The sequence below is a fragment of the Peromyscus eremicus genome, chromosome 11 (assembly GCF_949786415.1).
Source record: "Peromyscus eremicus chromosome 11, PerEre_H2_v1, whole genome shotgun sequence".
Lineage (NCBI taxonomy): Eukaryota > Metazoa > Chordata > Mammalia > Rodentia > Cricetidae > Peromyscus > Peromyscus eremicus.
The window spans coordinates 11,989,477-12,014,765 of NC_081427.1; the positions used below are offsets into that span (position 1 = coordinate 11,989,477).

Genomic DNA, 25,289 nt, shown 5'->3' on the forward strand with positions numbered 1-25,289 from the left:
TATAAGGCAGCCGACACCGGTTTCAGACGGGACAGTCCCAGGCAAGAGCTCACCCGTCTCAGTGCCTGCCCTTGTCTTTAAGTTGCATTATATAATCTCATTAACCAAAGGGAGAATTGGAATTTAGCAAAGACTGACATCTGTGTTTGTTTTCTAGGACTTACTACACACGTTCCTTGAAATGAAAGCAGTGATTCTATCTATAGGTTGCATTAACTCACTAAACAGAAGGTCCCTCTCTTAAAGCGACCCAGACCTTGCACAGGCTCAGGTGTCTATAGGAATCAACTAAAAATACTACCTAGGAGAAACTCTTCATGCTGCTGCTGCATCCAGATGTTTGTACCGGGTGGTGGGCGGGAACCAACAGATTACTAAGGGAGGGCTACAGCATCACCGGCCTGCATAAGACCACTAGCCTGTCTCATGCGAGGATCCCCGGAAGGACCCCTGCAGTTGAGAGGAGAGTCAGGCTTTATGATGAGTGTGTGTACCCAAGAAAAGAAGGGGAACAGAAATGGAGGAACAGTAGGAGGCTGGGCAGTATGGGAGAATGCTGTCATGGGAGGTGAGAACAGTGTGTGTGCGTGTGTGTGTGTGTGTGTGTGTGTGTGTGTAGGGTGGTAGACTGATGGTGGTCTTTGTCTAGACTTGGGGAATGCCCTGGGCTTAGAGTGTGATGTGGGGTGGAAGGAGTTGGGTACCTTTCTTAGAACCTATATTCTACAAGTCTGGCCTTCCTACAAGACAATCAAAGGAGACCTTTCAGAGCTGGTATTGTGAGTAAAATGGAAAAGTTTCAAAACCTCTGCCTGGCCTTGTTTGCATGACTTCATGGGCCTTTTGTGCCCACAGGAAGTTGGAGTGAGGGCTAGGGGAAGATGAGGAAGCAGGTGAAGTATAGTTAAGAACCAGAGCTCAGTGGACCATTTTGACCTGCTGAAGACATTGGCCCTGGATTTTTCTCCCTGTACTCACTGGGCTCTTACTTGGATAACAGAAAATAGAGGTAGCAATGACTCTCAGCTACTGCTAGGAAACATCAAGGCAAAACACATAACAAGTGGCAGGCTATTTGTTCCTCTTCCATTTTTTCTCTTAGAACGTTACACACCATTATATATAAATAGTACGCCTTGCTAGCTATTTGCTTCAGAGCAAAAGGCTGTAAGTTTAAACAAGAGAAGTATAGTGAGAAAGACATTTACTAAATGACAAGCAGGACAGTTCCTACCAAGTCAAAGATGAGGTCAAAAGGGTTAGATGCCTCCCTTGGAGGGGCCAGCAATTGCGGAGGGTAGAGCTGCTAGCCACTGAGGTTTTTGGTTTAGTTAGAAAGGTGAGGTATGGAGCTGGAAAGATGGCTTCCAGCACCCACACTGGGTGGCTCACAATCACCTGTAACTCCCAACTCCAGGGGATCCGATGTCCTCTAGCCTCTGAGGTCACCTGCCTGCATCTGGTGCACATAAACTCATACGGCACATACATATACACAAATAAATATACCTTAAGAGAAAACCCCAAACAATCAGGAAACAAGTCTTGCTACATGGACACTGTCTGTGCCTATCCCCCTGCCACAGAAAGACAGCCATGAGCCTAGGAGCTCAAGCCCCAGCCTCATACGCCCACAGCTTGGACATCTAGTACAGGATCCACAAGGTATGACATGGACTAATCAACAATAAGCCACAGGAACAAAGCCCGAAGAACTTGATTGGGGTGGGGATTATTTACTTCCTCCTTGAAAATACTCAAGAGGAATAATGTGACCACAGGAATACCAACTGGAAAAACATTACAGAATCTGCAGCAAGATAAGCCTCACTTTCCTCTGCTGTTCTCAGAGGAAAACGTCCAGCGTTTGTCCTCGGAGACCCCTGTCCATCAAGTGGCAATGTTATGAAGTGTGTGTCTGACACCAGGCCATTGAGGTCTCACCTTGTCAAAAGCAGGATAGACAGCACGGATTTCTGTCAACCAGCCATATGGCATGTGACCCACCGGGTAGGTAGCTGTCAGAATTGCCACTGCCTGCAAGAGAGGAATGGACAGTGTTAGTGTGGGCATCAGCAGGAAGTCCTCCAGGGTTTGCCAGGCCAGGTGACGAGGCAAGTGGCACATCTGCCCAGGTACTCACTAGCCACAAGATGGTTTGAAACAGAGTAGAGATGATACCAGGGAAGTGTTTCACATGAACTGAATGAAGATCAGGCCAGATCCCCTGCTTAAAACGCCAACATTTCAATCCAGTTTCCTCAGACTCCAGATTCTTGGCTCTTTCCACTGGGGCCTAACCAAGCTCCTGAGCCAATCACAATCTCATGTGGTGTTTTGCATGTGTGCATCGTATGCAAGTGTGTGTTCACACATGTGTGGTATATGTGTGGCGTGTGCGCGTGTAGGCCAGGTTGACACTGGGTGTCTTCTTCAGCTGCTCTCCACCTTACATATTGAGGGAGGGTTTCTCACTTGAACCTAAAGCTCATTCATCTGGCTTGCCAACTTGCTCAGAGGATCCCACACCTCTGCTTCCCGTGCTCTGGATCACAGGCAGATGCTGGTGATCTGGACTCTGGTCCACACTATTCCCTACACCAGGAGCAGAGTCTTGGGTTGGCTCCCCTTCTCCTCCTCCATGCTGTCCTTCCGAGTGTTTGTCAGCGACTTCAAGCCACTGTCTTTCAAACTCAACACGTGTCAGGCTGCTCCGTCCTTGTGGCCCAACTCAGAATTTTAATTCAGTACAATCAATAAATATTCCATCCAGGAAAGGCTACGGACAGGTTTCCATGAAAAGACTTTTCGTTTCTTGCATGAATGAAAAGGAGAAAAACGAAAATTTGGCATCTATGGCCACACTCTGGCGGTCAGTGTCTTAACTCACCGGTGAGAGAGGAAGTCAGACTTCATTGGCTTTAACAGACCGAGCAACTGTGCCCAGCACACAAAGACATGATGCAGTCCACAGCTATGGGAGGAAACTTGGTGTGGTGTGCTGTGGCGTGGCATAACCTAAAAGTACATCGTGATTAGGCACACCCAGATCCAAACCTCCCTGTCACACTCCTGTGTGAGGTGGGAACCCTCTCTCTGTTGGACTCCCATTTCTGTTTCTCCACAGGAATGGCACTGGTAATATTAATCACGCAGGCCTGGTGGGGAATGACTGAAGTGCACACGAATGTTCGAGACACGAGCACACAATATGTAATAACCATTGGCTCTGTTTCCCTTGGGTTGAGCCTCTGTGCTGGAGCTGGCAATTTGGAAATGCCTAATACAAAATCTGTCCTCTTTGGTTTTATTTATGGGAAGGTGGAATTCTAGCACCTAAGCGAGGGGGGTTTCATACACTGCACTTGGAAAATCAGTATTTGACTGAGAAGGATACAGTGCTACAACAGCCACCCAAGATGACATCTGGGCCTCAGATACCAAAATCCAGGAACAAGTGGGGGCCAGAGAAAGCACTCTGCTTTTGATTTATAGGCATCTTCTCCGGGCCAACAGGAGCTCTTCCCAGGCCATGGAAACTGGCAGGGTGCTCTGGGCTGGGGAGCTGCTGACGGCGCAGTCAAGGCCAGGTATAAACAGGAGGCCTTAATGAGAAGTCACCAGCCTTCCTAAAGGACCAGCGGTGCCAGCAACAGAATTAATTCTCCAGAAGGCAATGGAGGAGGAAACAAATGAAGTCACTCTGTTTGTTCATCCCCAGCTCGAAAGAAGGAACGGATGAGTCAACCCCTGCTGTGGCATGGCATCCAGTTTCCAGATCCACTTCTGGAGCTTTGAGTGAACACACACAGGAGACCCCATCGGGAGGAGGGCTGATTACCAAAGCGCCCATAGGTGTCCTGTGTGTGACACTGGGACAGAGTAGGTGAGGCCAGGCTGGGTCACCACAGGCCTCCGGGCACTGCTAGAGCTCCTACAAGGCATGTCCCATCATCCTTTGCAACAACAGTGAAGAAGCCGCACGATGACACCACAGAGAAACGGAAGGGCCGTGGGAAGGAGATCAGAAAGCTAGAACGGTCTCACTATCCCAGCTTCCAGCAGGTTCTGTCCGTGTCTTTCTCTCCGATGCCTCAGCTCCTCAAGTGGTAAGCGAGAAGGATGAAGTCGATGTTTTCGTCCATAGTCATAGAAACGTAAAATTTCACAGGTCACCCAATCATGGCTTCCTTTGTCACTGTGTCACATGATTTAATATTTTAGAATTGCTTGAGCTCTGGAGGTGAAGTGGAAATAGATCTGAACCATTTCTATCCCTCAACGTGTGCCCACGTGCCCACCAAGTGCCCTACCTCTGTGGCAGCAGAGCTGCCGCCCAGGTCCCGGGACACGAAGAGATTGACGATGGGCCGACTGATTCGCTGTGTGGCCAGGATCAGAGCCAGAGGCCACCAGAAGCTCAGCATCTTTCTTATGGTGGCATCGCCCTGTGTGGAGAAACGGAGGTCAAAGCTCATTCGGTTCCAGAAGCAGAACAGAGAAGAGCTTCAAATCAAAGCTTGGCCTTCTTACGCCAATCAACAGCTACTTCATTATGCTTAACAATAACCTACAGAAAAGCCTCTGTAGACATGCCAAGTTGAATTAAAATGAAGTGTACAGTCTTATTAGAAATTAATTCAGACAGCTGGCAAGCTACTGAGAAATCAAAGCACACACTGGAGCTTGATGCATCCCAACCACTGTTTTCCATATGCGGAACCATACAAGGTGGAGCCCAGCTCCAGGACCTGAGGAGCAGGTTTGAAATGAGTCTCTGTTTATGTCATCACAGTGACTGGCAAGAAGCCATGTCAGTAGGAGGTAACTCTGAGAAATAGAAAGCTATTATAATCTACTTTGGAATCAGTCAATATATATAAATGTGTCTAATGAATGCAGGACTATTTAGCTCAGCTGCAGAGACTCCCGCCTTCAAAGCCTTCATAGGAGTCACACACACTGTGCAGAGCCATAAGTGAAACAAAAGCACAGTAAAGGACCAGCCGTATCTTAAGACATCTATGGCCAAGGTGTGTGCTATCTTTCAGGCGTGGCTTCTGTTATGCAATTCTGGTTTTGTTTCTTAAGAGGGTAAGTGTTACATCATGGAACCATCTCAGGCATTTTGATTTCTTCCCCTCTGCAGGAGGCTGAACATTGAGAGAGAGAGGGGAGAGAGATTGGTCCTATCAAAGATAATTGTGGCAGCCAAGTGGTGGAAATAACTAGGTAGGATGTCAAGGATAGCTTGACCTAGGATGAGGTACGTGATCAACACAATTACTGTTGTGACATGATGAAAGCATTGTATGGTTAAGCTGGGGACTGGGGGTGGAGGGTGGTCAGGGTTAGACATGATCATTCCTGCTTGCCTTATAGCTAGATGGAGAGAAGTGATGCCTAACGTACGTGAGTAGAAGCCAGCATGCACATAAACCCAATAATGTTCATGCTTGGCCTCTTGTGAAAGGTTGGCTGTTCTACTCTAGACTTGATTCTTTTTTTTTTTTTTTTTTTTTTTTTTTTTGTGGTTTTTCAAGACAGGGTTTCTCTGTGTAGTTTTGGTGCCTGTCCTGGATCTCACTCTGTAGACCAGGCTGGCCTCCTCGAGCTCACAGAGATCAGCCTGGCTCTGCCTCCTGAGTGCTGGGATTAAAGGCGTGCGCCACCACCGCCTGCGCTGATTTGATTCTTAATTGACTTTAAAGGCCCGGGACACACCCGAACTTCTCCATGGAGGCTTCCTAGACCACATGACCCAAACTGGAGGCCTTTGAGCTCTTTGCAGTGCAGATGCTGTTTTGGACTCATCTAGTTTTTGTTTGTTTTCTAATTGTTGCTTCTGTGTTGGTCTTCCCTGCCTAGTGAGTTATAAAACTTGTTGAAACTAGAGGCCATATCTCAAGATTTCCCATCACACTATGGTACCTAGAGCTCTGCCGAGTCCCTAGGAGGTGCCACACTGGCTGGTGCGGAGAACATAAACAGAGCCTGGGCCTGTGCTATGATGTTAAAAACAATATAACATGAATACAAAGGTTCCATGGATCCTAAAACTTTCTGGACCATAAAGGAGGTTACCAAGGAGTACAAGGAGGTATGAGTGCTGTGTTACCCATGACTTGACATGACACCCTGTCTCCTCATTTGGTGAGAAGGAGGCTGGATGGTCACTTCTAAGATCATTTTTATCTGTAGAGTTCATGGTTCTCTGACTGCCTTCCCTAGCACTTGAACCTTATTACACTGAGTTCTTACTTCACATTCTTTGGGTCTTGGGCAAATTGTGGTTGAGCAGGTAACGACTGCCCTGGGGGTTAGGGAGAGAGGGATAGGGGACTGGAGAGAGAGGAGAATCAAGGTGGATTGAGTATGACCAACACGTGACACATGCAAGTATGAAAATTGCACAGTGCGTCCTGTTACTTTTTGTACAACTAGTATGTGCCAATACTTTAAAACGTCAAAAGGGGCACGCACCCCCAGCTCTGGGCCGCTCCTGTCAGGGATGATGTCGTGGATGTTCTTGTAGTAGCCCAGGCACAGTGTGGTACAACGCACAAGCGCACCCATGTACAAAGACAGGATGGGGATGAGCAGTGGCTCTCGGCATTCCAGGTGACTGTGAAGCAAGATGGCTACGAAAACAACCTGTGGGACGGAAGACAGGGCAGGTCAGCAGAAAGAGGGAGCTGGTCCAAGAGGCTAGGCCACCCTCCTGAACCCAGCAGCTGACAGGGAGAGCTCACCAGGGGCTCTGACTCTATCCTGACCTCCTGTGACCCAGATGCAGATGCCTGGGGTTCACTGGAGGAGCACAACCATGACTTTGTGAGCCCCACCACAGGGACTCTTTTAAGGCAATTTGTATCTCTAGTAACAACTAAGAACTACCTAGAAACTTGGGCTTCTTAGCTGCCTCACTCGTGGCTACTGGAGGCTTTTTCCACAGCAGAGGAAAAAGCTGTGGCCGTCAGTGATGTACAGGGACATACGGCTGGAACATTTACAGGACAGAACTCACCAGAAATGCTGTTCCAAACACCACTGACAATGATGATGGAACAACCCAACTTAGAGAAATATAAAATTCTCAGCTTGGAAAGGTATTAAAATATTAACTATTATGTGACTACAATGCCCATTTCTTTACGGAGTGAGAGACCTAGACGTCTTGTACTTGGAAGGAGCGGGTTGCATATTCACCATCGACAAAACTTAATGCTCCGAACCACAGCGGTGATACTTAGAGGCTGCAAACGGGTTGTGTGGATGGTAGAAGTGACCACAGTCGGCAGAGACTCAAGTCGTGATGAAGTGTTAATCTCTCTTGGATGTGTCGGTCTCAAAAGCCGAGTTTGTGATGTATTAACCTCCTCATCCTGCAGCTGCCTGCAGGTGGCCAACCTCACCACTGGGTCCTCAGAGCATGGGGACAGAGGTGCTACATGGATGTGTGGCTATGAGCAGGCAGCCGAGAACACGGGCGACCTGAGCAGGCACAAGCTGGGGAGGTGTCCACTCTTACTGTCGCTCACTCAGTCTCACACATACTGGCCCACGCCAGGAGGACATGCTGGGGAGTGACAGAAGCAAGCATGCCCATGACTGTGCCCATGCTGCTTCTAACTGGGACCAAAGGCAGTGAACTAAAAGATGTGGAGACCAGCAGGAAGAAGCCTTGCCAGGACACACGGATTGAGCCCGAAGCTTGGGCATTTGGGGCTGTGGACACAACGCCCATACTCAGCTAACTAGTCAGAGCTCCCTTATAGAGCTTCGAGTGGCATATCCATAGCAAGCTTCACGTTATTACCATCTTCATAAAGTGCACTGGAAACCACAGTGGTGATATGCAGAGTCTGAAGCCTGGCTGTATGAAAGGGGAAAACGTAAAGCTCAGTGTATCCTCTAAATCCTAAGCTGTCAAGACAGTTCTGCAGGACAGAAGTCCGAGGAGCAGGACCGTGGAGGAGGACCTGAACAAGGAGAGGGATACATACCAAAGAGAGGTAAGCCCACGCAGCAGAAGGGGGGTGGGGGATGGGCTTGGCAGCGGAGCCCCAAGGCCAAGGTGGAGATGCTGTCAGCCTCCCCCTGAAATTCTAACTGACTTGAAGCATGTGGCCCAGCAGTTGTCACAGGCCACTGCCCTTACGTCTTTATGGCAGACCACATCACTTCCCAACTCAACATTATACCTGCGCACTTTGCCTGCTAGTCTGGAATCACAGTTGTGAATCTGTCAGGGCCACCAAAAGCATGTCAGATTATATAAGAAAGGGACCTGCTGCGTCAGTGGTGAGGATGTTTCCCCGTGAAAGCATGTACGGGCCCCAGGCCAGACCCTGGTACTCAGTGGTAGAGACAGTCCTGGACTGACCTCTTGGGGCGACAATCCAGCAGAGAGGACAGACACACTAATCCAACAATGGGCCAGTGAGCACCCACTGCCTGTTATGACAGAGTCGCTGTGGAGGGTGGGGTCGGGGGTGGGGGGGAGCATCTCTGCGGGGCTCTGCCTGAGCTGAGACCCTTAGACTGAGCAGAGGTGGGAGGAGCAGAAAGGAGGAGAGGGAAACTGAGGCAGAGTATTTCTTCCAGGTTGGAGCTGTGGTAGGTGGACGGTGGACCAGAGAACAAGGTGGTACGAGGACCATGCTGGGGCTGGACAGGCAGTAAGTAGGGTTTGTGGGCTTCAGCCCCTCCTGGGTCAGCATGAGGATTGAGAGTTTCAAGGATCCCCGAGGTGGCCAGGATTTCGATGGATAAGATAACTGTGGCCGCACTAGGAACAGTAGAAGCCAGGGCTGCAGGGTGGGGGTGCGTGAGGAGGCTGCTCAGCACTGTGGGTGGGAAGGGGTGACTTTTGATTAGAATGAGTGACAGTAGCAGGGGGGGGGGCCACAGCAAAGGAAGTGATGCTAGGGACTAGAACATAACCCTCCACGATAAGGGAAGTGCTCCCAGGGTGGCTCTGGAGTTTCTAACCCGATGATCGCACTTGCCAATTTACTCAGCCAGATTCTTGTTACAGAAGATCTTCAAATCAGGGGCCCGTTAGCAGCTCTGTCTGGATCTCTAAGAGGGGGAGCCTATGGATATTTAACGGAGGAATCACAGTCATGTTGTAGATGCTATAATCCTAGGAGACAACACGATTTGGTTTTCTTGTTATTATAAGAGGGCCTATTTAATGCAGATTTAGAGGCTGGGCATCCTAGACAGCATGGGACAGGCCCTGGGGGGACCCCTCTACCTACCTTGGCTGCATTGCTTCATGGCTGATGGCAACAGTGAGAGTGTGTGTGACAGGAAAAGATCACTTGAACACATGACACCAGAGGGGCTGGAATCCTACAACCCTTCCAGGGGGCAGCGCTCAATGATCTAAGGCTCCACCTCTTAAAGAGATCAACCCTGCTGGATGGATGTGAAACTGGGGGATGGGAGGGTGGGCAAACGGCACCCACACCAACATGGGCAGGAGTTAAGAGCCCTCATGGATAGCATGAGGCCAGTGTTTCCTAGGGAAAGAGGAGTCTAGAGTGAAGAGCCATTGAGCTGTTTATGAGACAATGGAAACCGCCTCCTGGGTCGAAGGGCACAAGGTTCTTAGTAAGAACCTTCTGGAAGAAATGACAGAAGTAAAACCAGACCTCTGTAGGGAACACACTGAAAAGGAAGTGGGGAAAAAAAAGGAGGCAGTGAGTAGAAACCGTCCTTCTAAGAACTGTGGCTGTGAAGTAATACAGAGAAGGACAGGACTGTAGTTAGCTAACAAGATACGTGGGGATCAAGAGCAAGCTGCTCACTGCCCTTGGGTTTTCTATCTATGTGAGCATGCGTGCATGCCCAGACACTCATCCATGGACACAGGAGGGTCACTGAAAACTAATTAATAAGGCTCCCCAGAAAGCAGGCCAGATCAGGACCCAAGGGACAGGTAGAGGAGGTGGCCCTGAAAGAGAGAGAGAGCACCTCTTCAAATGTGGGAGTGTGAAGGCTGCAAGTTAAGCTTGCAGGACAAGGGCCACAAGGTAAGAATGTGCTTGCTTCAGTTTTCTCTGAGACGTGGGAACCGAGGTCACCTCCTGGGAAGTGTGACGGGGGAGTGACCTTCTGCAGCAGCTCCCCAGGGTCAGTTGAGGTGACTTAGAGTTCCTGCAGAAGCATTTGCTGCTGGAGACAGGTGAGGCAGGCACAAGGGTCAGTCCAGGGCAGGGTCTTGTCAAAGGCTGAGGTGAAAAGACCATGAGCAGAGAGGGTTCCCAGTTGACCTCTGAAGGCAGGGGTGGAGCGGGGGTTCAGCAGAGGGCAGAGTCTGGGAGGCACCAGGAAGGACAAACAGCATCAGGAGAATTCTCACTCTGATGCCGAACAAGCAAAAAAAGTCTGGATGAACACAGACTAAAACAAGACAAAGTCCACGGCGATGTCACCGACGGGGACACCTGGGACTACAATTCAATACGGAGGTGGAGAGCAGGTCACGTGCCTCACCTTGTACTGTTGTGTGAAACCAATACACTTTGGGGCAGTTTTTTAAAGTGGGAGTTACTGCTAGAACTCTGAGTATTACTAACCACTTTTCTCACCGATTTATCTTCACACCATGGAAGTTCCTGAAAAAAGCCGCACCCTCCATGGAACCTTCTGCAAGGCTGACTGGATGACTAGAGCCGTAGTGGCCCTGGAGAGGTTGGAATGTTGCAGGTCCACAGCCCTGTTTACAATTTATTCCGGGCTATCTTGAGCCTTATAAACAGCCATTCCTTGTCTGCCTTGGTCTGAACTGACATCCCAAGACTAACAGATAAAACCTTCTGGAATGTATTAACGAGAACCCCAATTTCCACCAGCTGAGGCGTCTACAGCTTGAAGATGAGTCTTCTCCACTTTGCTGGGCTGTGACCTGCCTACATACTGTTGCCGCTGATGTATTTTAAGTGTCTTGACTAATGATTTTCTTTGTACTGTTAAAATAAAAATGTCTTCAAACTATTACCACCCCAGACATGGAATTTGGGGTAACCTAAATCTGTACTCTTAGGACCATGGTTGCCCATATTTAGCTTCAGAATAAACTCTTATCCCTTTGGAGCTGATGGTTATGTTTTTGCATTGACAAGGTAGATAGTTTAAAGTGCTTTGCATAGGACCTATTTACAAACGGTCCCCCCCGACGGCTTTCAGGTAATGAGTAGAATGAAGTGGGGTGGAAGATTGGGGGGGGGGACAGGAGAGAAGACTTACAAAGGAAAATGATATTTATTCCCCCAACCACACTGTGACAGGAACTCAGAAAACAAGGTTTAAAATAACTGCTCTACCAGGAACAGCCAGAAGGCATCTGCACTCAGCCTCGCTTGCTTCCCCCAACCAGATCTGTTGATTCCAATAAGCAGGGGTCAGGATCAGGTTGGAAAGCAGGGAGGAAAATGGCTGTGGGCGTATGACAAAGTATTTTCCATAAGCATGTTTTTTTTTTTTTTCCTGTCCCTAGATGCTGACTCCATTTATCTTAGGCAGAGCTAAACTCCTTCTTCTTCCTTTCTGCTTCCTTTTGTCTTTCCGCCTTTGTAATAACACACATCTGCAAATTCCCACTGAATTGCTGCTTCTGTTTGGAAGGCGAGATGTTTCTTTCACTTCAAATTAAATGGCAAGTGAACAAGGCAGCTTAATCCAGCTCTCAGAGGATGCTGAACGTAACTCTGGGACAAAACTCTAATAGCGGTACAGGAAAATTAACAAGATAGATCAAAGGATGATGCGAGCTGGTATTCAGGCACACGCATACATGTTCGCAAGAATTATTTTCAATTACTTTCCCACGGAATAAATGCAATTAATTTGGAGATTTAATTCTTGGTCTTTAGGGAGGTTAAACCTAACAGTTTAACTGTAGATTATTTCCAAGCTGTGGTTTATAGATGAAGTTGTACAGTTAAGACAAATGCAGGAGCTGACTGTAGGCGGAACTGAGAATTGGGACGTGTGAGCTGAAATGATGGTCCAACCCTTCTTCAGAAAAATGTTATGCTCAAGCCCCACCCCACCCCTGCATGGCTAAGTCCTGCTCAGACTGATAGGGACTGCATGCATCTTCTTTCCCAGAAACTTTTCCTGTCTTATCCTTAGAGGGAAGAAAAAAAAAAAAGATGAAAGGCGGGCCAGGGCTAGAGCCAGCCCTGAGATTGAAGGGGAACGAAAGCCCTCTTCTCAGACAATGTGGTCAGGCAGTGGAACCGACTTCCTGTTTGTTTTGAAATGTGGGTGTGCTGGCTAGTTTTATGTCAACTTGACATAAGCTAAAGTCAACTGAGAGGAAGGAACCTCTGTTATGAAAACATCTCCTTAAGATCAGGGCTATATGCAAGCCTGTAAGGCATTTTCTTAATCAGTGATTGATGGATGAGGGCCCAGCCCATGGTGGGTGGTACCACTCTGGGTTGGTGGCCCTGGGTTCTATAAGAGAGCAGGCTGAGCAAGACAGTGAGCAGCACTCCTCCATGGCCTCTGCATCAGCTCCTGCCTCTAGGTTCCTGCCCTGTTTGAGATCCTGTCTTGACTTCCTTTAATGATGGACTAAGATGTGAAAGTTGAAGTCAAACAAACCGTTCCCTCCCCAGTTCGCTTTGGTCAAGGTGTTTCATCACAGCAACAGTCACCCTAAGGAAGACAGTGGTTAATGATGTGTGAGTGACAGAACTTCACGGCATCCACACCAGAAACCATGTTTGAAAATAATCCCAGTGCTCTGGAGTTTGAGGCAGGAGGATTGGAGTGTCCAAAGTCAGCCTAGGCTATAAAGAGAGAGACAGAGAGATCTTGTAACAAATAAATAAACTGAAACCCAAACCAAAGCCGAAACAACAATAACAGAAAACCCAGGTCGGTCAGATGGCTCAGGAGATAAAGAGCTTGCTGCTCAAGCCTGGGGACCTGAGTTCAATTCCCAGATCCAGGCAAAGGAGGAAGGAGAGGACTGATTGGACAGAGCTGTCCTGTAATGCCCTGCATGTGTGCACAGTTTGTGTGCCCCACCCATAACAAGACATAAAGCTTTAAAAAAGAGGGAAAAAAGAATAATTCCATGAGTCCCAAGAGCTCATTCAGAAACCAAGTGATAGATTGTTCTGTCAGGCCCTGTAGGGACTATGTGGACAAGGGCAAGAGCCAAGGGACCACATATGACTGGACCCAAATGTATCTGGTAATACTCTGTTATCATTGTGTGTGTGAGAGTGTGTGTGTGTGTGTGTGTGTGTGTGCGTGTGTGTGTGTGTGTGCATGAGTATGTGAGTGAGCGTGTGTATGTATGTGTGTGTGCCTGTGTACACATGTGCATGAGCACCCTCACTTGTGTATGCACATGTGGAGGTCAGAGGTTTCTGTGTATGTCTTCCCTCACCCTCCATCTTCTGTTTTGAGACAAGGTCTCTCACTGAACCTGGAGCTGGCTGCTTCATAGACTGGCTGGCCGCACACCCCCGGATTCTCCTGTCTCCGCCTCCCCGGTGCTGGGGTTACAGACAGACACTCTTACACATTTCCCCCGGTGCTGGGGTTCTGTCCTCTCGTCCTCAAGCTTGCAAAGCAGGCACTTTATCCACTGTGCCACGTTGCCCGTATCCTTACTAACCACTTCACATTCACACGCTTTAAAAACAATGGTTCAAATCCTAGGCACTTCATTTAAACCTGTACAACCTCATCCTAGCAAGATTGTGTAAGACACTACTCCAATTACAGGATATTGCCTTGCCTCACTCATCAAACAACCATCACAATCCATATCTGCTGTGAGCCAAATACTGGGGAGTACCACCCCCACACAACTGTAAATACAATTTCAACATCTCGGTTCCATCAATCATTCATCAGACAGCCACTCTGAGGAGCTGTGACAGATACATAGACCATAGTTACCTGAGCTATGACATCTGAGATTGAGGCACATCCCACCAGGAAACTGTATTTGTGTTTTAAGAGAATGCCAGCATGGGTCCATGCCTGCCAGAAAGAATAGAATTTTCAATGAGAGACGTAGCTGGGATTATGGGGCTCCTTACATTACGACTTAGTAGGTATTCCTAAAATACACTCTGTGCCTCCAAAAGTCAGAGCAGCGGGTCTGAGAAGTCTTTCACTGGTAAAAGTAACTTCATCCGGTGGCTGGCTAGCGCCACACTGGATTTTCAGTGGAATGAGGAGTGAGTGCACGAATTTATTCAGTATCACCGATAAGGAGATAAGCCAGCTGATTGGGTTGGTCTCCATGGCTGGAAGCTGAATGACCCCCAAGAGTGGAGACACAAGGTCTCTCCTGGAGCAGTCTTGATCCCCAAAAGGACATTAGAGCAAGAGTTCTAAGGTGGTTGGGACTGAAGTCATCAGCTCATGAACAGATCAGGACTCTGTGATGATGCTGTCTCCAGGATCTGAGCTTGGCTTTGTGGGTTGAAGGGAGGCTGGAGAAAATCCTAAAATAGGAGCGGGCAAGGCAAAGCTCAGCAGGTAGCGGGTGTGGAGGTTGATGTTCACAACAGGATGCGTAAACTTCACATCTTACCTTAATGGTTGATTTAGACCAAAAGACTGTACTGGTTAGTTGTTGTCAACTTGACACAAGCTAGGGTCATCATGGAAGAGGAAACCTCACCTGAGAAAATGCCTTTAACAGAATGGTCTGTAGGCAAATCTGGGGGCAATTTTTTGATTGACAGTTGATATGGAAAAGGCTTAGCCACTATGGACAGAGTCACTCCTAAGCCAGTAGGCCTAGGTTGTACAAGAAAGCGGGCTGAACAAGCCATAGGAAGTGGCTCAGTGAGCAGTGTTCCCGCATGGTCTCTGCCTCCAGTTCCTGCCTGGCTTCCTCAGCGGTGGACTGCACATGGGAGTTGTAAGAAGAAATGACTCCTTTCCTCCCCAAGCTTCAATGGTCTTTATCACAGCAATCGAAAGCAATCTAGAACACAGAGGACTAACATGACATCTGAGTTGAACACAATGAGCAAATCATTGGGTTTGGGTCAAGAGTTTGCGTAACAGTGGCTGCATCTACTTCCTTCCCTGGCTCTGGAGTCCCAAGGTGTCAAATGTCTAAAAAAAAATGTAGATAACATTTGCGAATAGCACCTTGTGGGTGGCCTTGTCTTAATGCCATGGATGAAAAGCTTCATGACTTCTAAAAATTATCTCCTCAACCAAGTTATAAGGATGGTGCTGCAGGTATGTACATGTGCATGCCTGCATATGCATAGGGAAGATGATTGCTTTTTATAAATGTTTATTATTTTGGCTTTTATTAGCAGCGTCTTACTGTTCTAAAATTGGGGTCTTCAGAAGAATTTATGAATAAAACATGAAGGAAAGGGCCCTCAACACACACACTCTAGTGTTGTGCTGGGTAACTATCCAAAAATACTTGGGACTAGAATTATTAGATAACAAAGCCTGGAAGAATTCAAAATCTGTAACAAAATCTGGGCATCATTTTCTTTCAAACCACCACAACTGCATTAAGCAAAATAATCCCTATCTATCTATCTATCTATCTATCTATCTATCTATCTATCTATCTATCTATCTATCGATCTATCTATCTATTTATCTATCTATCTATCTATGCATCTATGTTATAGATTGATAGAGACAGACAGACAGACAGATAGATAACCAGAGGTTGGGACCAAGGTCTAAACACAAAATTTGTATTCTTATACAAAGAGTCTGAAGGTAAGTTTACATAGTATTTAAGGGATTTCTGAGTGTGAATTAGAATCTCACACATGAAATCGACTGTATGGTTTCCCAGATGTGGTACCATTCAGGACGCTTTAGGTCTTTGAGAAGTTAGGGTCTGGGATTTGGGATGAGGGATACTCAGTGTGTACTGAGCTTTAAAAATGCTGTTGTGGCAAAGAAAACAGCTGGCAGGGATAGAAGGCAGAGCATCTAGGAGTCTGCAATTCCCTTCCATGAGAAGTCATGAGTTCCCAGAATTCACTGTCTAATTACAGCTCTCTGTTTAGATCCCCACTTCCAGTTTACAGGGTGGACAGAGTGACATCATAGGTTCAGTCTATCTAGTTCAACCTTAACTCTTTCAGCACCAAGGCTTGACTCTGGTCTCTGATGAAGCTGCCTATATGCACCAGGTTCCTTGTGTAAAAGTGTGGGGTACGGGGACTGCACAGCCCCTTTGAACTGTCCTTGGCTTCACCTGCATCAGCTGCCAGAGGCAACACAACTGGCCAAAGCAATGAAAGGGAAATCCAGGCACAGGTGGCCACAGGTGACCCAGCTCTCCCGCCTACGGTAATTTACAAAGAGGTCAATGGAAGATTTTATTACTAGGTGTTAAATATTAGTTTTGTATTGTCTCTTTCTAGCTATACCTAAATGAAAAGAATAAAGCCTTCCCTTCACGGACTATTGACACAGGATTCACGACAGCTCTTTCTTTATATCATAAGCCTGGTAACTAAGTGATGCCACAGCCCCTCCGACTGTTCAGGAGAAGCAATATTGTGGAATCTGCGTGTCTGCATCACACAAGCAGCCAGTGTATGAGAGAGCTAGCCTCATCTTCTGTTACTGAACCTATCAGACAAAATAAATGAATCAAAGTGTCCGATTGCGCTTTCTTGCTGTCTGTTAGAACTTGTGGCAAAGACATATGTAAAAACCATCACAAATTGATGGACACGGCTCAAGTTCAAGGGTCAGCTGGAACTCCCTACACTGTAGGTGAGCTGCTGTGGAAATGAGCTTGACGGTTCCTTGAAAAATTAAAAAAATATATAGATAAGTACCAGACAATCTAGCAATCCCATTTCTGGATGTGTACCCCAAAGAACTGAAAGCAGGGACTCAAAAGGATATGTGTACACTCAAGTTCGTAACTTTATTTGCAGTAGCCCAAATGGAGAAGTAATATAAATAAGTAGATAGGTAAAAATATATTTTATCTATACAAGGAAATATTATTCTCTTTATAAAGGGATGAAATTCTGGCACATTCTATAGCACAGAGAGAACATTGATGCAATCTATAATAAAATCAGCCAGTCACAAGAGAATACACACAGTTTGAATCCCCTTGTGTGGTATCTTCATAGAGTCACATTCCTAGACACAGAAAGTAGAGAATGGTTTCTGGAATAGGGCATGGTGAGGTGGCATTGCTGTTTAATGGCAACAGTTTTAATTTGCAACATAAAAGGCACTCTAAACTGATGGCACAGAAACATGAATGCTCTCCTACATTGAACCAGACACATAAAAATGCTTAAAATAGTGAATTCTATGATAAATATATTTTGCCCACGGTTTCCTCTACTTACCATAGCATCCATAAAAGGGAAGGCAGCGAGATATAGGAAGGCCCTTCGAGTTTTGCTCCCCACAGACTCATCCACATGATGTAGCTTGTTGATGATGTAGTACCCTAAATCACTGTAGGCTATAAGGGACCGAAACAGACATGGTGTTTACATGATTTTTGTCTAAGACATTTAAAAAAATTTTAATTGTAATATCTGCTTATTGTAGAAAAGTAAAAAAAAAACAAAACTGCAGGAGACTCATGTATAATCACATTCTTTTACTGGTGGGGTAGGTGGGGCTTCCAGTTACCAAGTACTTTTATTGGTGTGTTAGGTATGCATATGAGTTCCAACATGCTTACCTAAGGAGGCCAGACCATATCCTCCTTTCTAAGCCACAACTATCTCTGAATGATCTCTTCTCACTCACCGGATGACTCCCAATGGGTTGATTTTCCTCTGTATTTGCTAAGTATTGATTTGCCTAATTTCCTAGTGTACATTCGTGGTATTATCTGACATTATAACAGAATGCTTGGTGGAGACAGTTGAAGCTAAATATTTAAATATTATTAGGTATTTCCTAAGAGAAAATTTCCAGAGTTTAGCATGAGTTTTCAGCACAAGGTTTAAACCAAGCTTTTGACACTTGCCAGTGCCAATGCCACTTCTTGGGAGGAGGGTGGTCACTACTGGAAATTGTCCTATGAAGCAGAAAGTGATATCCAGAGGGTGTTTTGGGAGTGCTCCTGTGTAGCTGGAGTTTTCTTGCCTGGCCCACGGTCAGGGCAAATCTCTCTCACCTGCCAGTCCCACAGCCTCAGACCCAATCAAGTAAACACAGAGACTTATATTGGTTACAAACTGTATGGCCGTGGCAGGCTTCTTGCTAACTGTTCTTACAGCTTAAATTAATCCATTTCCTTTAATCTATACCTTGCCACATGGCTCGTGGCTTACCGGCATCTTCATAAGCTGTTTCTCATCGTGGTGGCTGGCAGTGTCTCTCTGACTCAGCCTTCCACTTCCCAGCTTTATTCTCCTCCTTGTCCTGACTACACTTCCTGCCTAGCCAATGGCCAATCAGCATTTTATTTATTGACTAATTAGCAACACATTTGCCATACAGAACATCCCACAGCACTCCTGTGTCAAGACTTGTCATGGTGTGGGACTGATGCACAGAGGGAATCCAATATATACTCAGGGTATATCCAAGCCCAACAGGTAAGAGGAAAGATGTAGGCCTTGAGGATCCTGAGGGATGCTATTAACAAAGACAAAAGGACAGTCTGCTAGTTTGACCTCATGGATGCAGATTAAGACAAAAATGAATTGATGCTCTTCAAGGCTTTACAAGCGCTCCACCACATATGTCCCTCTCTCATAACTATGGACGTGTACACGTGACACCTAGACACAACTCTGACATCATAATGGAGCTAAGGTGAAAAACAGGACCCCCATGTCAGAGTTCAGAGGGCAGGGACTTATCACCACACAAGCCAGTCAACGGAGATACTAATGCTCCTTTGTCAGCACTGGTCTTGAGTCACAGGGATTTTGTAGTAATTTGACCTTGAACATGACTTTTAGGAACCTAAAATGGATCATTGGGAATTGCAGAGGTCAGAGTGGGCAAGTAGCTGAAGGAGCTAAGATAGTTCCAAGATCCAGAGAACAAGGTGGGGTTGAGATGATGGCTGCAGAGGGAGCCACGGTGTTGGGTGAGCAGAGTGGCAGGCCTGTCAAGGCCACTGAGGAGCAAGAAGAGAAGCCCCAGGAGAGGACATCCTGAAGAAAAGAGCAGCTCTGGGAAGATGAGACTTGTTATAGAGGGGCGGGGGGGGGGGAGGAGACAGCTGTGCTTGGATCTGCCATTTGGATCAGAAGCTCTGACTGAGATCAGAAGCAGACAGGTGGCCCGAGCTGACCCTGGAAGGCAGGGTGAGCGCTTTTGTCTGAGTCTGCAGTGAGATACACTCAGCCGGGCATTCAGCGGATGGAAACACAAAGCCCGAATGGAAGAGTGCTGCATCTCACACACAGCCTACTTTGGGGGCAGAGCCATGGACATTTTCTCTTTATCTTTGCCACTATTTACTTATGTGTGTGTTTTTATGAGATCGACAAACGTTCGCTTGTGCAGGGTCTTGCAAGGAGACAGTCTTGACCCACCCACACAAGCGCCCCTACTCTGGCAGAAACCACTGGGATGGAAAGGTCAGTGGCACCACCTGCAAGAGCATGGGGCTGCTATGAATAGCGGGTGAGTGAAAATCCCCCGGTAAAGGTTACCGTCCATGGAGCATGCCAGCTGACAAGACCTGACTACAAGGTTGACCCCAGGGACCGTGGGATAGGGAAGGGCTGAGGGCCAAAATGGTAGTGACATGGGCAAACCATGTCTCCCTAAAGTTCAAACATCAAAGTCTGAAACCCTGGACCTCTGCCCTTATGTAGCTACTGGACGATTGCAGATATAATAAGATGAGTTCATACTGGAGTGGGTGTCCAGCCCAATATGACTAGTTAACTTGTGAAAAGGGAGAGATTAGATGCAAAGACAGGAAAAAACCCTTGTGAGGGTAGAGACTGGGTGATTCAGTTTCATGCCAAAGGCTGCCAGGAAAGTCTCAAAACCAAGGGACAGGCAAAGGGTGGCTGTCCCTCAAAGTGCTCAGAAGGAATCAGGCCTCAGACTTGTTGCCCACAGAACTGTAAATTTCTGTCGTTTAAGCTACACAGCCTGTAGGATTTTGATACAGCAGCCCTACCAATGACTCCCCCGTAGGTTCCGAGGAGGGTGTGGCAGGAGGAGAGATGGGGCCGGGAATGTGTGCAGTTGACAGCAGGGCACATGATCTGCACCTGTTGCCCGGGAGAGGGGAAACCAATTACTCTTGCAGTGATAGATTTTAACTATGGCATCAAGATGGGAACTTTTTGTAAGAGGACAAACAAAAAGGTTAATGGCGGCTTAAGCACAGTGTGGTTCTCGAGCCTTTCTCCCAGATCTGTCTCTGGACGTAAGTACCGCCCTTGTTCTTCCTGCTCCCAGCGCCTGCCCGGCTCCATGTACCCAGCTTTAGAGCATCTGGACTCATGGGCATCAGGGCTACTTTTGCTTTTTTCTACTTTAGACCCTTCCTCTTTCAGCTACTGGAGGGGAAACCTGGAAGCCAAAGACAGTTTTTCTCTCTTACTATTTTCTTACTTACTCTTTCTGTGGGAGAAGAATCTGATTGTAACTAAGTGGCTGTTTCCACCCTGGACATTGAGTGCATAAAATGCCAGGAACTATTTCCACCTCATCTTTTCTGTCCCCCAACTCCACCCTCCTGTGCCAGCCAGCCTTTGAGCTGTTTCCAGATGGCCAAAGAGGGTGGCCGGGATGATTTGTATAAAACGCTTTGCATAGTCCCTAATGACTATTTAACAGGCTTCAGTGCCTAACAACTGCCTTCCCAAGACTGCTCTGCAAACTAGTCTTCCTCCCCAAGAGGAGAGCTATAAAACAAATTCAACAAGGCCTGAGCAGAGGAAGCAGGCTTTATGACTGCAAACAGGAGGAGGACACTGAGTTGATGCACCGTAAGAGGCTCAAAACTAGAGCAAACAAGCCGGGCGGTGGTGGCGCACGCCTTTAATCCCAGCACTCGGGAGGCAGAGCCAGGCGGATCTCTGTGAGTTCGAGGCCAGCCTGGGCTACCAAGTGAGTTCCAGGAGAGGCGCAAAGCTACACAGAGAAACCCTGTCTCGAAAAACCCCCCAAAAAAAAAAAAAAAAAAAAAACAAACAAAAACAAAAAAAAAAAAAAAAACAAAAAAAAAAACTAGAGCAAACAAAGAGCGAGGATGGCCCTTTCAGTTCATTGATCTCATTACCCCAGGCAACTGAGAACAGCCCTTTCCGCAATCAGTGCTTCGCAAACGTGCAGGGCTGGTAGTTACCAGCAGTTATAGCAAACGGTGAAATAGTCACGTTAATGAGAGATAAACTAAGACAGAATGTCTTCTGGGAGCTGAGACCCCATCAATTTCAGTAACATCCTAATATAGTCATTTCCAAGATGGAAAATGCAGAAACAGGTAGAACACCTGTTCTGATTCAAATTCCCCAGGTATCGATGGGTAAACGTCTCTCCAGGACTATTTATTGACTCATTGAGTCCTACTTAGGAGGCTCTTTGTAGGAGCCTGCAAGTTCATCCTGGGTTTCTACTGTATGTACTGCTTCCAAAGAGTGTGTGCTTACATGACTGATAAGCCACATTTAAAGTGCTTCAGCAAATATGTGTTGAATGACTTATTCATATGAGGCATTGTGCCAATCACCCAGCTGTGAAGGGGACAGCTTTCTGCACGAGAGCTGGGACACTGATGCATAATAGACTCAACGATAGTCTGTACTGAGCAGCGTTTGTCTGGAAAGCATGGGGATGGGAGGTGCACATATGGCCAAGATCTTGTAGAAATAGCCTGGGACCACGCATAATATAAGCAAAGTAAACGTGAGATTGTATCACGAGAGCCAAAGCCTCACTGGTAAAGTAGAAGTCATCATAAGTTACTATGGGTATTGGCGTCTCACTAGAGGGTATGTCGTTTTCCTGAGTGAAAAACCAGGAAGTAACCTGGGTTTTGATAACTATAGATCGAAAACATTGGTAAGTCCATCATGCCCCAAAGAAGTAATTGTAGAAGTGTCCTCAGATCTTCCCACCTCTTTATAGCAATGCTCTTTGTGAGTTTTCAGCTCCTTTGCCACATGCTGTATGGTTTATGTGCCCACCCCTTGGCCCTAGGCTGGCCGACAATGTGTTCTGGCCAGCAGTGTTCAAACAAAGGGGTGCTACAGTGCCTCTGATTCTTGACTTCAGGGTGCTGTGCCTCTACCGTGACAGCAGGAGTCCAGCCACGGCCATCCAAAGAAGCACAGACAATGCTACCGGACTAGGAAGGAGGCAGAGTAAGGGAAGACTCAGCAGAGTCTTCCAACCACGGCCATCCCCAGAGAGCACCCTCACTGTCAGCCAAGCCACATCCTGATCTTCAACTGCTCACATGAGTGGGAGCCCAGTAAAGTCCAAGGGAATCTCACCTGGCCAGCCATGATCTGGAGGCCAAAAGTGTACATTTGCTTTTTAACCCACTAAGTCCTGGGGTGGCTTTTGGTTTCTCTTTTTTTGTTTTTATTATTTTGAGTCAAAGTCTCATGAAGTCCAGGCTGGGCTCAAACTCACTCTGTACTGAGGATGTAATGGATCTTCTGGTTCCTCTGCTTCTACCTCCCAGGTGCTAGGATTACAGGTGTACGTCACCACATCTGGGGCTCAGATATGGAGCTCTGTGAATCCTGGGCAAACATTCTATCTACTGAGCAACATTCCTGTAGTGGGTGGTTGTTGGTGCCATGCCCTGAAGCACCACCCCCAGTGAGGCAGCAGACAGCTACTAGGCACATGCCCCTTGGGTGACCACCAGGGACCCTTAAGACCCGGGATGCACATAGATGCTCTCTTCTCTTTGCTACCTTGTGGTCTTGGATGCTGGTGCGTATCAAGGCAGAGCTCTCCTGAGAACTGCATTGGACCATGCCCCACCCCTCCAGGATTCCGAGACCAACTCCTTTATTCTGGTTGTGAGTTAACCCCCTGAATTAATTTCTTTGACCATCAAATAGACTCCATGGAAATATCCCATTACATCCCCCGTCCTCACAGTGGGTTTTCAGATAATAAATGAAACTGATTGGTGTGGTTTTCCATATAGAATCCATCTACCCTTCCTAGGGTTGGCCTGTGATTCATGAGTAAGTGGGGAATCTGAAAAGATAAGGCAGACATAACAGTCTAGAAATTATTTTAGTTACCCATGATAAGAGCCTGTGTGTATTCAGTTCCCCTGCTGGCTTCCTAGGCTCCTTCAGAACATAAGCTGGTTCCCACGGGGACCAAACTGTACAGCAACAGTTCCTCTGCGTGAACAAGGAAGTCAGAAGAACTCACAATGCCCTTGTAGGTGAAAATAATCAGGGCTCAACCCAAACTAACTACAATATCAGGTCAGCGACCTGTCCTCGTTACAGGTTTGCGAAGAACAAGCAACGGAATATTACCTGCACCATGACCGCCAGGCTTAACTCAAGTGTGGTGGTGGCAAACCCTGTCTCTGCAGTTTTTAATAAATGGAGTCTCACAGTGAGTCCAAGGAAGAAGTCACAGCTATGATTAAACTCCAAAGGGAGGCTAAGTGGCAGCAACCCAAAGAATCTGTTCAAAGCTCCTGCAGTTCGGCTAGCTAGAGACAGGCTGTGGGTGTACATGGGACTGACAGGGACTTGACAGCTACAGAGTCTTCTCGATGTAAAGGCTGCCAAATCCAACACAGTTCCAGCTGTCTACTCATTTGCTCCATGGCATGAGGCCTGGGTCGGTTGGGTGTTGCGAAGTAAGAGCTGGAACCATCTTTCCCTCACGAGCTCCACCAAGCTTTCTTGGAGGAAGAGCCTATGTGGTTGGTGGGATCTGCTCCGGCTATGTCTGGAAAACCGACACCCATGTGCAGAATTGTTAGGGACAAGAGACTGCCTGTGGCTCACTCTCCAGTGGGGAAAAGAAAATCGGAAAACAAGCATGAAGGAAGAAGTTGACGTTAGCTACTGCCCAGGCAGTGGGAAGGACCCACAGTAGGTTCTTTCCTTTACTGGGACAAGAATAATTAATAACAGATGATGCAACAAAGGGCATCCAGTGAATGCAGTCTTGTAGCCACTAACTGGCACACAGAGATGACATCAGCAGCCTTGTAGCCACTAACTGGCGCACAGAGATGACATCAGCAGCTTTGTAGCCACTAACTGGCGCACAGAGATGACATCAGCTTGATGAGCCTAAGGTGCTAAGTCTGCAGTCAATTTTTCAGACACAGACATGGTTCAACTTGAAGCCCCTCTGAGTGAAGAGGACGCCCAGGGGTCGGCAGATCATTAGCACCAGTACTGTGAAGAGTGGCATGTTCACGGTCACTTAGTTAAAGTGCATGCTCCTTGTTAGGGTTTCTGCAGTCTCTGGAAACATCTGGGAATGACACACGGTATTTTAAAAAAAAAAAATCTTAGAGACCTAACTAAACGAGGCATCAGTTTATAGCATGGACACGATGCATAGCTACAATACACAACAAATTGTTCTAAATGTGAAAGGAGATTTTCAGAGCCCATGAGGTTTAAAGGTACACATTGAGAATACGTGACCTCTATTGATTAAAGCTCTATTTAACATACATGAGCACTAGAGTAGATCTGCCTTATCCCATGGGATTATCCTTGAGGCCTCACAGATGTGCCCACTACTGGTAAAGGCATACATAGTAGGCACCCCATCACATCCGTTAATGGCTTCCTGGCTCTACGCCGCTCTTCCTTGTTACCCCGCCCTATCCCTCCCCAACGCTCTTTGGTTTCCAGGTGTCCAGCAGATCTCTTCCCAGGCTTGGGCTCCAAGCTCTGGCTGGTTACCTGACTCTGGCTCCAGCACATGGCAGCCATCTCGCACCTGTCCAATTCTGGTCTGGACTTGTTTGTTTTTGTTCCATTTCCTGTGTTGTAAACACATGGCTGTGCCCACCTCTTCATTTCCTTCTAAGGGCTTGTCCTTTGTTTATGACTACCTGGCCCTTAGCCCTCCAAGTCTGGGGTGGGAAAGGCCCTCTCCTTCGCTGTCGGTTTACTCTGCTGTCTCTCAAAGCTCTCACTGGCAGAAATCAGCTTATGCTAGAGTTCTAGAAATGGACACCAAATGAACACACACACACACACACACACACACACACACACACACTCACACACACTTTCCCACCAACTGCATGTACTTAGGGAGAGGCATGTAGCTGTCCATTGTCTTTTGTTCACATTTCCAGTTACTCGAGGTTCGGAAAAGCCAGC

At 47.2% G+C, this 25,289-nt stretch overlaps 1 protein-coding gene across 1 annotated transcript in view; it reads right to left on the bottom strand.

Moving 5' to 3' along the window:
* The window catches only part of Ankh (ANKH inorganic pyrophosphate transport regulator), a 139,323-nt gene that overhangs the window by 25,827 nt on the left and 88,207 nt on the right, over positions 1–25,289 (bottom strand). Inside the window, 5 exon segments of the mRNA XM_059276191.1 lie at positions 1,945–2,037; positions 4,314–4,448; positions 6,484–6,654; positions 13,939–14,022; positions 17,361–17,479. Coding sequence (XP_059132174.1) covers positions 1,945–2,037; positions 4,314–4,448; positions 6,484–6,654; positions 13,939–14,022; positions 17,361–17,479 — 602 coding nt within the window.